Source organism: Pan paniscus, chromosome 18 (assembly GCF_029289425.2).
Source record: "Pan paniscus chromosome 18, NHGRI_mPanPan1-v2.0_pri, whole genome shotgun sequence".
Taxonomy (NCBI): Eukaryota; Metazoa; Chordata; class Mammalia; order Primates; family Hominidae; genus Pan; species Pan paniscus.
In genome coordinates this window covers 32286562-32304523 of record NC_073267.2, presented here as the reverse complement: position 1 = coordinate 32304523, position 17962 = coordinate 32286562, and the positions used below count along the sequence as shown (strand labels likewise).

Genomic DNA, 17962 nt, shown 5'->3' with positions numbered 1-17962 from the left:
GAATGGGACAGAGGGAATGACCTGAAAAACACCTACTCTTATAGGTAATGTGGTTTTTCATATTGTTTTCCACAAAGACACCAAAGCAATACAATAGGGGAAAAGAAGTCTTTTCTACAAATGATGCTAGAACAACTAGGTATCCATATGGAGGAAAAAGAAACCCTGATCCCAACCTCACCAGATGCAAAAATCAAACCAAGACCAACTATAAGACTAAATGTAAAAGCTAACACCCATAGCAACTTACAAAAAGAAAAAAGAGAGAAATTTAAAAAGTCTTCATGAATTTCAGTTAGGCAAAGGTTTTTTAGACAGGATCCAGAAAATAATTACTATAAAAGAAAAAACTGGGCCGGGCGCAGTGGCTCATGCCTGTAATCCCTGCACTTTGGGAGGGTGAGGCGGGCGGATCATGAGGTCAAGAGATCGAGACCATCCTGGCCAACACGGATACTAAAAAATAAAAAAAATTAGCTGGGCATGGTGGTGGGCGCCTGTAGTCCCAGCTACTCGGGAGGCTGAGGCAGGAGAATTGCCTGAACCTGGGAAGCAGAGGTTGTAGTGAGTCGTCAAGATCGCGCCACTGCACTCCAGCCTGCCGACAGAGCGAGACTCCGTCTCCAAAAAAAAAAAAAAAAAAAAAAATTCTGACACAGGACTAGCTATCCAGGATAGATAAGGCACTCCTACAACTCAATAAAGTGAACAATCCAATTGTTTTAAATGGGCAAGAACTGACTAGATATTTATTATTTCATGAAAGATAAATGGCCAATAAACATAAAAAAGTAAAAAAGTAGCCAATATCAATAGTCACCAGGGAAATGCAAACTAACACCACAATGAGATACCATTAGACAACCAACTAAAATTTAAAAGACCTTTGAGTGGCCGGTTGTGGTGGCTCACGCCTGTAATCCCAGCACTTTGGGAGGCTGAGGTGGGTGGGTCACCTGAGGTTCAAGACCAGCCTGGCCAACATAGTGAAATCTTGTCTCTATTAAATATACAAAAATTAGCCTGGTGTGGTGGCACGTGCCTATAATCCCAGCTACATGGGATGGTGAGGGAGGAGAATGGCTTGAACCTGGGAGATGGAGGTTGTAGTGAGCCAAGATTGCACCACTGCACTCCAGCCTGGGCAACAGAGCGAGACTCTGTCTCAAAACACACACACACACACACACACACACACACACACACACACACACACCCCCTAAAAGATACACACACACACAACCCCTAAAAGATACACACACACCCCATAAAAGAGACACACACACACACACACACACACACACACACACACACCCCTAAAAGATCTTTGAGACCAGCCTGGGCAACATAGTGAGACCCTGTCTCTACAAAAAATAAAAAACTAGCCAGGCATGGTGGCACATGCCTGTAGTCCCAGCTATGGCGGCAGATGCCTGTAGTCCCAGCTACTATGGAGGCTGAGGTGGGAGGATCACTTGAACCTGGGAATTTGAGGCTACTGCGGGTCATGATCATGCCACTACACTCAGTCTAGGTGACAGTGCAAGACCCTGCCTCAAAAAACAAACACAAAAAAAAGTTTAAAAGACCAATACCACCGCCGGCATGATGGCTCACTCCTGTAATCTCAGCACTTTGGGAGGCTGAGGCAGGCAGATCACTTGAGGTCAGGAGTTTGAGACCAGCCTGGCCAACATGGTGAAACCCTATCTCTACTAAATTACAAAAATTAGTCGGAAGTGGTGGCGGGCACCTGTAATCCCAGCTACTCGGGAGGCTGAGGTAGAATCGCTTGATCCTGGGAGGTGGCAGTTGCAGTGAGCCAAGATTGCACCACTGCACTCCAGCCTTGGCAACAGAGCGAGACTCCCTCTCAAAAAAAGACCAACACCACCAAAAGTTGACAAGGAACTCCCAAACACTAGCAGGAGTGTAAAATGGTATAACCACTTTTGAGTTTCTTACAAGAATGTTCACAGCAGCTTCATACATTAGAGCCAAAAACTGGAAATAAACTGGGTGTCCGCCAAGAGGAAAACAGACACAGTGATATGTTCATACCATAGAATAAAAACACAAACAGGAGGGCTGTTTAAAAACCAGCATTACCCCCAGACAGGTTCACCAGGTGCTCTACACATAAACATTTCCTAGTTGCCTCAAATATACTTTTACATGATCTACACTTCCAGACACAGCTTTTTTTTTTTTTTTTTTGAACAGTCTTGCTCCATTACCCAGGCTGGAGTGCAGTGGCACAACCTCGGCTCACTGGAACCTCTGCCTCTTGGGCTCAAGCACTACCAAGCCTGGATAATTTTTTTTTTGACACGAAATTATGTGTTCACATGCAGGAGGACTGCAGGATGCTGGCAACTGGGAAAGACCAAGTGTCTACTTAAATTTGCACCGGCCAGACAGGTGGCTGTTCTGGTTAAGCCAGTTTGCCAAGAGGCCAGGGGCCTGGCAACTCCTTCACCTCCAAGGCCTCCCCATCCTACCTGCACTGGCGGGTCTGCATGCTGAATGTTGTCCTGCAAGTGGCTCATGAGCATGAGGTCGCGGGCCTGGTACCAGCGGGAGTGCAGAGCATGGTGGTAGATGTGGCAGAGGATGGCGCATGTGCGGATCCGGTCTGTGCGGTCCTTGGCGTAGATGTACTTGCACAGTCTCTCCATCAACACAGCCGAGTCCTCGCCCTCATTTTCTGCCTGGTCTTGCTCAGACTGGGGAGGAAGGGAGGTTATTTGCAAAGGAGATCCAGCTTTAAAAGGCACAGGCTCTAGCAACTAAAGATGAGACTCTATCCAGTCTCATTCTAATACCTCAGTTTCCCTCCCTGCTCCACCTGCGGAAGTCTAGAGAGTAACAGATTTGCTGTCAAGTCCTGACAGAAGTGGAGGACAGGTGGACACACCCATTCCCCTCTGCCATGACTGCCACGTGCTCACCTTTGAGGAGCCCTCAGGCGGGGTCAGCTGCCGCTGATGGGCCTTGTAATCAAACTTGTAGTAGGTGTGCAGGATGCGCAGCAGGTAGATGCGGCAGACCTCCTCGGTAGTGCCCTTCTCCTCCAGGTAGCGCTGCACACGCTCGATGATGGCACACACCTGGGCCTCATCCTTCAAGTGCTCCACGTACTCTGGCAGGGAGAGCACCCACCCTTGTCTCAGCTGGGCAGCCAGGCTTTCCCATCTGTCCCCACTCATTCCAATCAACCCGTCCCTCTTCTGCACCCGTCAGAAAAGTCTAGTCAGTGTGCCCCAGAAAGGCCATCTCCCACTCCCAGGACCCAGAACCTTCCAGTCCCACAGCTTAGGAAAAAAATCCCAACTGCCAACCTCTGCCAATAAGGGTCTGCCAGGCCTGGCCCTTGCCTGGTCTCCCACGATTCTCCCTCTGGCTTCCTGTGCTGGAGTCCTACTGGCCTTTTTACTCCTGGAACATCAAGCTCGTTCTCTGCTCCTCCTGTCAGGCGCTGTCTTCAGCTGATTCTTCCCCTAACTCCTCCTCATTGGATCTCACCTCAGGTGGTCCCTACTTAAGGGTGCTTTCTCCAGCTGTTAGCTACAGCAGCCACCCCTCCAGCCACTTCTTACCACAGGGCCCTAGTTTAACTCTGAACTTTATATCATCTAGAATTTATTATTATTTTTTGAGATGGAGTTTCACTCTTTCGCCCAGGCTGGAGTGCAGTGGTGTGATCTCAGCTCATTGCAACCTCTGGCCCGCTGGGCTCAAGGGATTCTCCTGCCTCAGCCTCCCACATAGCTGGGATTTACAGGCACCTGCCACCATGCCTGGCTAATTTTTGTATTTGAGTAGAGCCAGGGTTTTGCCACATTGGCCAGGCTGGTCTCAAACTCCTGACCTCACATGATTCACCCACCTCAGCCTCCCAAAGTGCTAGGATTACAGGCGTGAGCCACTGCACCTGGCCCAGAATTATCTTAATATCATACTTTTTTTTTTTTTTTTTTTTTTGAGATGGAGTCTTGCTCTGTCGCCCAGGCTGGAGTGCAGGGGTGTGATCTTGGCTCACTGCAAGTTCCGCCTCCTGGGTTCATGCCATTCTCCTGCCTCAGCCTCCCGAGTAGCTGGGACTATAGGCGCCCAGCACCACGCCTAATTTTGTGTGTGTGTGTGTGTGTGTGTGTGTATTTTTAGTAGAGATGGGGTTTCACCGTGTTAGCCAGGATGGTCTCGATCTCCTGACCTTGGGATCCGCCTGCTTCGGCCTCCCAAAGAGCTGGAATTACAAACGTGAGCCACCACGCCCGGCCATATCTTACTACTATTATTTTTCAAACTGCCTTTCTCCATCCAGCACAAAAGGTAAGCTTTTGGCTGCCTTGCTAATCACTACACCCTTGACTTGATGGGCACATTCACACTTTTACTGAGTAAACTATGCTGCACTTTCACACCCCAATGCCTCTCATCCAAGCTAAACAAGAGAAGTGAATAGATGCCTTACCCCAAAGGTTCTCAAAGTATAGCCCTGAGACCAGCAACCTGGGAGCAGGCTAGAGGTGCAGGTTCTCAGGCCCCACTCAGACCTATGGAATCAGAAACGATGGGACTGGGAGCCAGCATCTCATCAGGCCCTTCCGTGTGAATGCTAGGTAGGTAAGTTGAAAGGCTGGCTTTTCAAGCACTCTGACTTAGTATAATCCTCACAAAGCTCTAAACCTAGTAATATTCCCCACAATTTTCCTCTCAGCAAAGCCCACGCTTGCTCAGGCTCACCTTGGGAGTGAGGGTCAGTATTTTGCATTATTTTGGTAAATTCTTCATCCATTCGTTCCACCAGAGTTAGGATGCAGCCACGGACACGCAGTGGCTGAAAAGGAAGGCGAAGGAGGAGTCAACAAATTAGCCCAGATCTCAGTCTCAAACCTCAACCCTCGGGTCCCACTGAGCCTTCCCAAAGCATAAAATACACACCTCCAGTTATCCTGCCAACTCCTCCCTTTACCTGGTCAGTGTTGTGCAGGTTCTCACTCTCTTCCAGAATATTCTCTCCAACAAAAATGTTGGGATTTGCAAACAGGATATCCATCAGCTCATTGATGCAGTCCAGGCACTTCCCCCACATCTCTGGCTGCCAAGATTTCAGACCACATCAGAGTCAGAGGTGTGAAGGTAGAGTAAGCGGATGCCTCCCCCTTCAGCAGGAATCATGGGGCCTTCCACCACCAAGACTGCCTCCATAGCCCCTGAGTCTTAAGATGCTAGGTACCTTCTTCCCCCAACCCACCAGCGATGCCCTGAGATGAGCCTCTTCACTGCTCTCACCTTCATGTAGGTTGCCAGGTTGGGGTTGTAGTCATAGAGAGAGGCGATGATATTGAACTTGATCTTGACAATGACGCCCTCTCCCAGGTTGTTTTCCGCTGCAATCTGAACCAGCAGTTGCAGCAGCTCAATCTGGGCAGCACTAGAGGGCCAGAGAGCTGGGTGAGGCTTTGGAGACAAATCACAAAGTCTCTCCCAGCATGCCCTCTTCAGATAACACGCCCTCCTCATCACCCATATCCCTGCTTCTCCTTTATAAATTCCAAACAGAAGCAACAATAATCCCAACCATCCTGGAATGCTGTGAAATGCTTCACACCTACCACCATCCTCTGTTACCTAATAACTAAAGAAGGTAAACACTCTTACTTTTTTAATCTTAAAAAAAAAAAAAGCCACGTGTGGTAGCTCATGCCTGTAATCCCAGCACTTTGGGAGGCTGAGGCAGGTGGATCACTTGAAGTCAGGAGTTCGAGACATGGTGAAACCCCATCTCTACTAAAAGTACAAAATCAGCCAGGGATGGTGGCGGGTTCCTGTAATCCCAGCTACTCAGGAGGCTGAGGCAGGAGAATCGGTTGAACCCAGAAGGCAAAAAGGTTGCAGTGAGCCGAGATCGTGCCAGTGCACTCCAGCCTGGGCAACAACGAGACTCCATCTCAAACAAAAAAAAAAAAAAGAGGAGAACATTATCTCATTGTATAGATGGGAAAACAGACCCAAAACGTTAAGTGATTGGTTTTAAGTCACAAGAAGAGTAAACAGCAGATAATGGACGGGGATGCCCCAAGCATACAATTCCCTCTACTACAGCCACACACAGACCCTCCCAACAATCCCTTCCCCCAACCTCCACCCTCTGCCACCCTGCAATCCCACTGCCCAGGCCCACGAATCTTACCGATCAGTTCCCTTCTTGCCTCGTGCCTGTAGGATCTCATTCAGTTTCTTGATAACAACAGCATGGGTGATCTCAGTTCCCTTGGCAAACATTTTTGGCTTCTCCTGTATCAGTACATATCCCGTCATGTGCATGCCAGCGGGAAACTGTCCTTGCCTTTTCCCCACAAGGGGACCTTTATGTCCTCCCAAACTGTTCCCCAATTCATTTTACCTCTGAAACCCTCACCTTAACCAACGGCACTCCGCCCCGGACCCTTTCCCACTCCCCGCCTTCATTGTCCTCCTCCTCCTCATCCAGGCGCTTGGATTTCCTGTCGTGCTTCTTCTTAGCTTTGTCCTCCCGTTTCTTCTCGGCTGCCTTCTTGTCCTCATCTGTGGTGGGTGCCCTGCCGACAGACATGGGAGAAGATGACAGATCAGCCCCTCCCCACCTCTAAGGCTTCTTCCTCCCATCAACTTCCTCTTTTCCTCCAGCAGCTCCTGGGTCCAAGTTATGCTCTACAACAATGACCTAGAGGGCACAGTGAACCATAACCATAGCCATCTCTAATAAGACAGAGTACTAACCAGGCCACTGTAGACATATTAATAGAAACAACCTGTCAGCTAGGCGTGGTAGATCACTTGACGTCAGGAATCCAAGACCAGCCTGGGCAACATGGTGGAACCCCGTCTCTACTAAAAGTACAAAAATTAGCCAGGCATGGTGGTGCACGCCTGTAGTCCCAGCTACTTAGGAGGCTGAGGCACGAGAATCACTTGAACTTGGGAGGCAGAGAAGGCTGCAGTGAGCCACAATCATGCCACTGCACTTAAGCCGGGGTGACAGAGCAAGACTCAGTCTCCAAAAAAACAAAACAAAATAAAACAAAACAAAAAAAAACCAACCTGTCATTTTGCTCCAAAGCTAACATCTACAGTTTTCCAAAGAATCCACAAACAACTTATTTTCTTTGATACCAGCTGCTTTCTCCAGACTGACCAACTAATCAATGAATCAGTTCCCCCAAATATATAAAAACATTTTTTTCTTTTTTACTATTCCTAAACTGTTTTATCCCTTTCTCTCCTCTCTTGACAACCGATTAATCTAAATTCTGAATTTTAAAAAAATGTTCATTACAAAAAAGGTCCCCACAAAACAGAAAAAGATCACCAGCTACCTTGAAATGGTCTTAGGCTACTACTAGATGTTGCCTGAAACCATCTCCAGACTTGAGTATGTATTTATGTAACAAAATACAAACCAAATGGCAAAGACAAATTACTTCAAACTTTGCACACATACTGAAGAATAAATCTTTCCAGAAAGACTCAACATTTTTGAAAACTCATATGTAATTACCATAATCTACCATTTGAACATTTATAAATAAATTTCATTTTCACTGCTTAAAAGGTTTGAATATGTTTTTGGAATAGTCTATAAGTTTACCAGTTAAATTAAGTCTTCCCTTGCCAGAAGACCAATGCCATAACTCTCAACAGAAGTGTATGGACTGGCCAAGCACGGTGGCTCAAGCCTGTAATCCCAGCACTTTGGGAGGCCGAGGTGGGCGTATTGCTCGAGCCCAGGAGTTTGAGACCAGTCTGGGTGACAAGGTAAAAAGCCCGTCTCTATTAAAAACAACAACAACAACAACAACAAAAGCTTATGGATCTTTCCCCCGTACCACTGCAAGACTCTAATGATGACTCACTTTATAGGTAAAATCCTTTGCAAATATGCAAAGCATGTTCATTAAACTAAAACCTCTTGGTCCAAACCATCTGTATAGCTCTGAGATCAGAAGAACTAAAGCTATTTTTAAAAATGAATGCTTCAAAAGAACTTAAACTTCCTTGGCTAAAGTATTACTTCTAGCACTAAAGATAGTATGATACACACCTCAAAAGGGAAATGTACTATTGTATGAAATTCTAACGGAAAGACCTAAGACTTGGCTTGACCTCTCCTATGACAGATTATACTCTGGTATATTCATATCTTGTTAGAAATTATCAGATAACAAATGTTTATATCCTCAGCTATATAATCAACAGATAAAAGCAACATTTCTAAACGAGTATTACCTCTACTTAATACATAGTTAAGAGACTAAAAACTCATTATTGAGAGACACCAACGGAAGTCAGGCCTAACTACACTGCAGAGGACCACACCATTTTCCCATGCCTTCCCAACCACAACTACTGATGGAAAGCCCTAGATGTATACCCTTCCTTAGGATCCCAACTCGGACATTCAGTCTCACTATAGATCCTGGGGTTCACTTAAAAAACAAAAACAAAAACAAAAAAACGCCTCCAGAATCAGGTAACTCTTAGAAGTAGACAGCAGCTCTGTAAGAGTTCACAGGTCGCTGGGCGCAGTGGCTCACGCCTGTAATCCCAGCACTTTGGGAAGCCGAGGTAGGCAATCACGAGATAAGGAGATCGAGACCATCCTGGCTAACATGGCGAAACCCCGTCTCTACTAAAAATACAAAAAATTAGCCAGGCGTGGTGGCACGTACCTGTAATCCCAGCTACTTGGGAGGCTGAGGAGAACTGCTTGAACCAGGGAGGCGGAGGTTGCAGTGAGCTGAGATTGCACCACTGCACTCCAGCCTGGGCAACAGAGCAAGACTCCATCTAAAAAAAAAAAAGAAAAGAAAAAAAGAAAAAGAGTTCACAGGTCAATCATGACATCAGGTATAGATGAACTTCCCCCTAATACCTTCAGATCACCATAAGACAACAGATGGCCTTATCCCACATCAAAGAGGCTGAAGCTCATGAGAATAAACCCACTCCTTTACAAGCTTGTTTTGACCAAAAGATGAAGGCTGAGAAATGCTGATGACGGAAAGGGTATATTTAGACTGGCTGAATCTGGAGTTGCTGAAAACCCTTACTGGCAGTGGGCCTATCGTGTTTTCTAGAGCATCCACCAACCCTAGTTGGCATACTCAAGGAGAGTTAGTATCAGAGTTTACACAGAAAAACGGGCAAACAGAATCCACTGTTCTGTGGTTTTGCCCTCTCTCCTTGTTCCTCTTTCTCCTATATAAATCCTGCTTTTGCTCGGTTGGAAATTAATCTGAAAATGTCTCCCTTGTTATACAAGTGAAATAGTGTCTGTGAATTATTCTTCTACACTACAAAGCCACAAACTCTCAATGTCAAAAGATTCTAACACTTGAAATTCTAACTTTATTTTCTCAAGGGTTTTCCTCAGAACATTGATTCAACTAATTTTAGATTTTTCTGATTAGGTATACAAGTTAGTTTACAGGTTAACAAAAAAAAATGTGGCTGGGTGCGGTGGTTCACGCCTGTAATTCCAGCACTTTGGGAGGCTGAGGTGGGCAGATCACGAGGTCAGGAGATCGAGACCATCCTGGCTAACACAGTGAAACCCCGTCTCTACTAAAAATACAAAAAAATTTAGCTGGGCATGGTGGCAGGTGCCTGTAGTCCCAGCTACTCAGGAGGCTGAGGCAGGAGAATGGCGTGAACCCGGGAGGCGGAGCTTGCAGTGAGCCGAGATCGCACCACTGCACTCTAGCCTCAGCAACAGGCTGGTGTCTCAAAAAAAAAAAAAAAAAAAAAAAAATTCAAGGATAACCTCTAAAAGCATAGCATGTCTAACTCCCAAACCAGCAGAGAAAAACAAAATGAATAATAAGAAAATATATATAACTAGAAACGGGGAAAAAAAAAAAGAGGATGAGAAAATACATGTAGGCTAGGTGTGGGGGCTCATGCCTGTAATCCCAGTACTCTGGGAGGCTGAGGCGAGCGAATCATCTAAGGTCAGGAGTTCAAGACCAGCCTGGCCAACATGCTGAAACCTCATCTCTACTAAAAATATAAAAATTAGCTGGGCGTGGTGGTGCTCACGTGTAGTCCCAGCTACCCAGGAAGATGAGGCCTGAGAATCACTTGAACCCAGGAGGCAGAGGTTGCAGTGGGCCAGGATTGCACCACTGCATTCCAGCCGGGGCAACACAGTGAGACTCCATCTCGAAAACAAAAACAAAAAACACACAAATAAAAGAAAAATAAAATACAGGCTGAATATCCCTTATCTGAAATGCTTAGAACCAGAAGTGTTTCAAATTTCAAATAATTGCATATATATAATGAGGTATCTTGGGAAGGGCTCCAAGTCTAACTATGAAATTTGTGTGTTTCATCTACACCTTATACAAACAGCCTGATGGCAATTTTACATAGTATTTTAAATAACTTTGTGCATGAAACAAAGTTTTGACTGCAACCTGTCACATGAGGTCAGATGTGGAACTGTCCACTTATGGTGCTCCAGAAGTTTCAGACTTTGGAATTAGAGATGCCCAATCTTTAGAAGACAGAATGAATTTCAAAATAATTATGATGAAAGAAACTACCCCCTCCAAATTATATACCGTTGATTCCATTTACATAAAATTCTAGAAAATGCTAACTTACCTAGTGACAGAAAGCAAATTAGTGGTTGCCTAGGGATAGGGTGAGGAAACTGAGGCAGGGAGAAGTATTACAAAGGGGAAGGTGGAAATGTTTAGGTGTGAAATTTTTAGGATATTATGTTTTGATTGTGGTGAGTTCTATGGGTGTAAACATATGTCACAACTTATTAAATGTAACTTTAAGGCCGGGTGCGGTGGCTCATGCCTGTAATCCCAGCACTTAGTGGAAGGCCGAGGCGGGTGGATCACGAGGTCAGGAGATCGAGACCATCCTGGCTAACATGGTGAAACCCTGTCTCTACTAAAAGTACAAAAAATTAGCCAGGCGTGGTGGCGGGTGGCTGTAGTCCCAGCTACTCAGGAGGCTGAGGCAGGAGAATGGTGTGAACCCGGGAGGTGGAGCTTGCAGTGAGCCGAGATTGCGCCACTGCACTCCAGCCTGGGCGACAGTGCAAGACTCTGTCTCAAAAAAAAAAAAAAAAAAAACTTTAAACAAGTGCAGTTATTGTATGTCATTTACACCTCAATAAAGCTATTACAAAATTTAAAATAAAGAGGATAAACAGAAAGTATAAGATATCATAAAATGGTAAGAATAAATACATTGATAACCACAACAGGCTGGGTGCAGTGGCTCACGCCTGTAATCCCAGCACTTTAGGAGGCCCAGGCAGAAGGGTTACTCGAGCCCAGGAGTTCGAGACCATCCTGGGCAACAGGGCAAGACCCCATCTTGATAAAAACTAATTATGTAGACACATATATAAATAACCATCATATATATGTAAATAACTATAATAAACGTAAATGAACTAAATTGCCAGAGAAGCAGAGATCAAGTTCTGGCGGTCATTGCACAATGTGAACGTACTAAATGCCACTGATTTGTATACCTGAAAATGGTTAAAATGGGAAATGTTATGTATCACAATAAAAGAAAAAAAAAGCAGAGATTTTATGAGATTAAAAAAAAAACAAACCAAAAACCTAGCTGTGCTTAAGAGACACTCTTTTTTTTTTTTTTTCCTGAGACGGAGTCTTGCTCTGTTGCCCAGAGCTGAAGTGCAATGGCGCGATCTCGGCACACTGCAACCTCCGCCTCCCGGGTTCAAGCAATTCTCCTGCCTTAGCCTCATGAGTAGCTGGGACTACAGGCGCAGGCCACCACACCGGGCTAATTTTTTTGTATTTTCAGTAGGGATGGGGTTTCACCATGTTGGCCAGGCTGGTCTCGAACTCCTGACCTTGTGATTTGCCTGCCTCCGCCTCCCAAAGTGCTGGGATTACAGGCGTGAGCCACCACGCCCAGCCAAGAAACACTCTTAATCATACAGCATGGCAGAGTTAAAAATAAAAGGACAGGAAACATCCTTTTCATAAACATCCTTTATCAGGTAGAGGGAAGCTCCCTTCTATTCCTAGCTTCAGTCTTTTATCATGAAAGAATATTAGGATTTTTTTCAAATGCTTTTTTTTTGCATCTGCTGAGATGACTCTATGGCTTTTGTCTGTTATTCTATTGATATAGTATATTAGTTGACTTTCATATTAAAACATCCTTCTATTATTGGGATAAATCCTACTTGGTTATTAAATTTTTTTTGAAAACTTTTTTGGGAGACGAGCCCACCCATCCTCCATCCCCCTACAGGCAAGGAGGGGGTGCTCCCATATAATCCTTATTGTATGTTGCTGTGTTTGGTTTTCTACTATGTTGTTAAGAACTTTTGAGTCTGTATTTATAAAAGTATAGCTTTATAGTCTTACAGTTTTTTTGGTTTTGTTTCGTTTTCTGAGACAGAGTCTTGCTCTGTCGCCCAGGCTGGAGTGCAGTGGCACGATCTCGGCTCACTGCAACCTCTGCCTCCCAATTCAAGCGATTCTCCTGCCTCAGCTTTCCGAGTAGCTGGGACTACAGGCACCGGCCACCATGTCTGGCTAATTTTTTGTATTTTTAGTAGAGACTGGGTTTCACTGTGTTAGCCAGGATGGTCTCGATCTCCTGACTTCGTGATCCGCCCGCCTCGGCCTCCCAAAGTGCTGGGATTACAGGCGTAAGCCACCGTGCCCAGCCTTGATGTCTTAAGTTTAATTTTAGGCCCCATTTGCTCCCTCAGACAGGAGCCTTTGTGTAACACACATGTGCAGTGCACATCACACGCCAGAGTCCACACAATGGGAGACTTCAATACACAATTATTCAAAGACAAAAACACAAAGTACAGTAGATATAAAAGACCTGAACCAATAGTAACGCTGATAGTTCTGTAAGATGTCAACAGGTTAAAAAAACGAGTTTCATGATCAAGCAAGTTTTTGAGATGGTTAATAAAACAAAGTTAGGTATATTTATTCTCATGGAACTTTCCAGAGGTGGTTGTAAACCCTCCAAGAAGGGGTGTGATAGACAATGTGGCCCAGACCTTGACCAGTGTTCCCTGAAGCACTGGACAAAAAAGGCCTTCTCAACAAAATGCCCACCAAGTAAGTTGTTCAGCCTCTCTAGACCTCTAGAGGGCTGGAAACTCACTACCTCCCTAAAGCAGCACGACCACAACTTTTAAACACAGGAAAGCAACCTTGAGAGCAATAATCTTCCCATTAAAGGGGTACTATTTGTCTGGGTGCAGTGGCTCACGCCTATAACCCCAGCACTTTGGGAGGCTGAGGCGGGAGGATCGCTTAAGCCCAGGAGTTCAAGATCACAGCATGGGTAACATGGTGAAATCTTGTCTGTATTAAAAACACAAGAATTAGCCGGATGTACTGGAGTGTACCTGTAGTCCCAGCTACCCAGGAGCCTGAGGTGGGAAGATCACCTGAGCCCAAGAGGTTGTGGTTGCAGTGAGCCAAGATTGCATCACTACACTCCAGCCTGGGAAGAGCGAGACCCTGTCTCAAAAAAAGCACTTTTTATCTGTAGTTTGCGCAAACTGGCTAAGAAAAAATAAATAAAAGCGCTATTTTTAGTGAGCTTGAGATTTCACTCCCATGGGATACAAAAGAGCAGGTATCACTTTTATTTCAAAGGGAGAAACTAAGACTTAAGGTCAAGTAACTTATACAATGTCGTACAGCTGATAAAGGCTGGGAGACAGAATCCACACTGGGATCCTCCCCTATTCTGACTGTCCCAGTAAAGGTCATGAACACTTGCGGCAGTCTGTATGCTGTATGTGTACTAAGAAGTTATCAGGAAGGGTAACACAGTAGCAACGCACACTGAGGGCTCACCACACGTCAGTCCTAGATGAACTACTTTCTTACATCACACCTCCCTGTATTCCTGCAGCTATTCTGGAAGGGAGGGTTCCCTGCCTTATTTTACAGATGAGAAAACTGAAGATTAGACAGGCTAAGTAGTTTGTCCAATGTCACACAGGTATCGGGTGCCAAAGTGAGATTTGCACCCAATCCACACGCAGTGAGTAAGGCTGTGGGTAAATATTTGGACTCTGGAGCCTTCAATTCTCATCTTTAGGACACATTAGCTTCGTGACTTTAGCCAACTAATGTACTTGACTCTCTGATCCTACTGTAAAATGCTAACAGTTGGCTGCTCCAACCTAAAAGGACTCCATGGAAGAATCAATAACCTTCCAGACAATTAAGAGCTTTCCACCAGTTCCAGTGTAACCTAACCCTAGGTCCCACTACTTTCCTTACTTTTTAAGAAATCTTGAGGCCAGCGCGGTTTGTTTCCCTTCTTCCTCCTCTGAGTCGGAATCGGAAGATGTGGAACCTGTGTCCCAGTCTTCATCATCTTCGGAATCTTCTGAGTCCTCATCTTCATCCTTAGAGGGAAGAAAAGAGGATCAGCAAGAAGATAGGGAGATCGACTGGTGTCTCCTCCTTACTAACACATGTTTGAGATTTATTTTCATGAGTAGAACAAGAGCAGCTACTCATGGAATCAAGATACCAAGGGCTGGGACTCATCATCAAGTCCCAGAGTGATGCTGCAATTTGGCCGCAGGAACACACACAGCTTCCCCCGGCAGAGCTGGGCCCAGATCCCTGTTTGCCCACTGCTCTGATGTAAGAGGAAGCTTGTTCTCAACTCCACTAAATTCCACCCCTCCCAACCCTAGGGGTTTGAGTCTTGTCTTTCTCCCCCAGGGACTCAGGAACTACCTCTGGCAGGAAATCATCCATCTAACCCTGGCTCTTACATCCATCTTTTTGAGGAACTTGCGACTCTCCCCAGAAGGAGCTTCTGATTTCTTCTTCAAGAAAGTTGCAGCACTGACTCCGTCCTCATCCTCATCCTCATCTGAAGAGCCTAGTGGTAATGGAGGGAGAAAAAGATCCTGAATGTTGAAAAGCCAGACTAGAGGGCAGCCAAGAAACCAGGCCAAGGGCAGCACTAACTCTGGACTTCCTATTTGCAACAAAGGTTCTTTTGCTCACCTTCTGAATCCTCCTCATTTTTCTCAGCATCTTCATCCGCAGACTGCTCGGGGTTCTGGACAGAGAGGGAAGTGAGAGAACAATCATGGATGCTCTCCAGCCATCAGCCCACCCCACCCCTCCACCCCAGACAGTTCTGTCATCTTCCTGCTCCAGTCACACCTCCCACTAGCAATTCCATCTTTGGGCCTCAGTCACGGGGTCACTGTTCCCAGTTCGGTAAGTGTGCCTCTAGCCTCCCCACCTGCTTGTAGCTTGGGATATGGGACTCGAAATCACGGTTGTATTTTCGGATCTTCTGACGCAAGGTGCTCAGAGCCTTGGCATTGTTCTTGTTCATCTTCTTCTTCCCTTCCTTATCTTCCCAAAGCTAAAGGGAAGAAGAGGAAAGAAACAGAGAACAGTGATTTGAAACTAAGTAACATTTCCTAAACTCCAGGCTTCTTCTCCACTTTTGAGTCTTGCTATTGGAACACCGCTGGTACTACTTATTAACTACATCTGTTAGCTTATTTTTAAAAGATCCCATACATCCCACCACTAAAAGTACAAAACCATGAATAAGTGGTGGTAATAAATATAGGCATCACACCTCATTAAGATAGTCCTCTAGGTCAGCCAGGATGCGGATATAGAACCGGGGGACACCTTCTTTGTCCACAATGCTTTTGGCCTTCCCATATGCTTTTCCCAGGAGCTCAAACTCTTCCAGGCACTTGGTGACATCACGAATCTTCATGGCATTACGGATGGTCCGGATAAGGTTGGTCAGCTCCTCAAACCTGGGTTGGGAGCCCGATACCACATTGAACGTGCCCACCGAGGGAAAACTCACCACTGCTCCCAGAGACTCCTATCACCCAGCCTCCCCACAGCTTCATTGCTCCCAGAGACTCCCATCACCCAGCCTCGCCATGGCTTTACCTCTTGTCCTTGGCACTGCGGACAACTCTCTTGGTATCTTCTTCATCCTCGCTCAGCAACAATGGCCTGTTTGGAAGGAACAGAGGCCATTAACCTCCTTTCCCAGTCTTTCCAAGAGATCCATATTCCCCTACTCAGGACAGGTAGAACTAAGTAATCCAGGCCATCCACACCACACCCATCCTCTTTTTGACTCCTCCTCAGGGCCACTTCATATACAACTCAATCTTTTAAGTGTACACTAAGTAAGGCCTTTTGCTCAGTGTTGTAGCAACACAAAGATGACATTCACTATCCTCTCAAAAACAAATGAAAGTGCTAATTTACTGTGTAACTAATGACATAGAGACGCAAGTCACCACAGAAGTAATGAATAAAAAAAGAGGTAGAGAAAAATGATACTTGAGCTATAATGAACAGAAAAGGCTTTAGGGAGGTGGTACCTAAACTAGATCTTAGCAACATTTCCCAAAGTATGAGAGGCCAACAGCAAGGAGAAAGTCTCAATGGTATTAACACCTCCACTGCTAGTATTTTTCTATGATAATAAGACCAGACCACAGGCTCACAGTCAGCAACAGTATCTCTACTCTTTTGGTTTGTTAAGAGATAAGGTCTCACTATGTTGCCCAGGCAGCCTCCAACTCCTGAGTTTCAAGGGATCCTCCCACCTCAGCCTCCAGAGTAGTTGGGACTACAGGCATGCACCATCTTGCCTGCCTCTTTTCCCTTTTTATTATTTTTTGGATTATTTTAGCGGTGTTTTTTGAGGTGGAGTTTTGCTTTTATCGCCCAGGCTGGAGTGCAATGGCGCAATCTCGGCTCACTGCAACCTCCGCCTCCAAGGTTCAAGAGATTCTCCTGCCTCAGCCTCCTAAGTCGCTGGGGTTACAGGCATGTGCCACCACAACCGGCTAATTTTTGTATTTTTAGTAGGGACGGGGTTTCACCTTATTGGCCATGCTGGTCTCAAACTCTTGACCTCAAGTAATCAGCCCCCCAAAGTGCTGGGATTACAGGCTTGAGCCACCTGCCCAGCCTGGATTATTTGGTATTTTATGGCAAATGACACTGGTTTCCACCTGGGGAAGTGATATGAAACCATATGCATATTGGCATATACATGTGCAATACATACTTTTAAAACAGTAGCACAAACGTGGCAGATGTTTAAGAAACACCATTCCAGTGGGGCACAGTGGCTCATTCCTGTAACCCCAACACCTTAGATTGCTGGGCGGGAGGTTCACTTGAGCCCAGGAGTTCAGAACCAGTCTAAGCAACACAGTGAGACACCTTCTCTACAAAAAATTAAAAACAATTAGCCTGCTGCGATGGCGTGCACCTGTAGTCCCATCTACTTGAGAGGCTGAGGTGGGAGGATCGCTTGAGATCTGAAGGTCGAGGCAGCAGTGAGCTGTGACCCCTCAAAAAAAGAAAAAAAAAAGGAAAAAGAAAAACCATTCTATTGTTCCAAAGGGTAAAAAAAAAAAAAAATTAATGTACAGAAATGGCGGACGGGTATTTACGTAGAGGTGAACAGGCATATAAAATGTTTAAGCACCTGCGTACACAGCAGGTGACCAGACTTCAGAGTCGCATCAGGGGGCTCCCAGATACCAATCAAGCATTTTGCATTTCCTTCTGTGAGCAGTGAGAAGTCACTAAGGACTTCTCGGCGGTAAAATGAGACAGGTAGAGGCTGTAGACTTAAGGCCAGTTAAGAAGCTGATGCAACAGATCTGGCTTGGGAAACCTCTGTGATTCTATCCCTTGTGCCTGGTGGGTGGCTACCGGCTATCACAGCCCTCTAAGGCTGTCTCTCTCCAACACCGCTCCGATCCTGCAAACTCCGGTCATTGTCCAAACCCACTCTCCCCGCCCTCACCTCCATCCCCTCCCATGTGCACTGCGTTCCACAGCCTGCCTAACCCCGCACTCCCAGAATGGTCACAGCCACAGCCCCCGCAACT

The 17962-nt window shown here is 45.8% G+C and overlaps 1 protein-coding gene across 9 annotated transcripts in view; it reads right to left on the bottom strand.

Annotated features, from left to right (window-relative positions):
• LOC117977830 (eukaryotic translation initiation factor 3 subunit C-like) overlaps positions 1-17962 on the bottom strand; it is a 42265-nt gene that overhangs the window by 23860 nt on the left and 443 nt on the right. For 8 of the 9 annotated variants that reach the window (XR_010110240.1, XR_010110241.1, XR_010110237.1 and 5 more), the window contains 13 exons: positions 15990-16055; positions 15658-15847; positions 15310-15435; positions 15066-15120; positions 14828-14937; positions 14322-14449; positions 6428-6587; positions 6200-6303; positions 5299-5440; positions 4979-5104; positions 4750-4843; positions 2952-3142; positions 2502-2726 (listed from right to left, as the gene is read on the bottom strand). Coding sequence is in view for 3 of the 9 variants with exons in the window: in XM_055099659.2 (XP_054955634.2) it covers positions 2502-2726; positions 2952-3142; positions 4750-4843; positions 4979-5104; positions 5299-5440; positions 6200-6303; positions 6428-6587; positions 14322-14449; positions 14828-14937; positions 15066-15120; positions 15310-15435; positions 15658-15847; positions 15990-16055 (1717 nt within the window). In the remaining 6 variants the exon portion in view is untranslated. Of the gene's footprint in view, positions 1-2501; positions 2727-2951; positions 3143-4749; positions 4844-4978; positions 5105-5298; positions 5441-6199; positions 6304-6427; positions 6588-8717; positions 8836-14321; positions 14450-14827; positions 14938-15065; positions 15121-15309; positions 15436-15657; positions 15848-15989; positions 16056-17962 lie in introns of those variants that run through there. The other variant, XM_055099661.2, reaches the window with a different exon arrangement.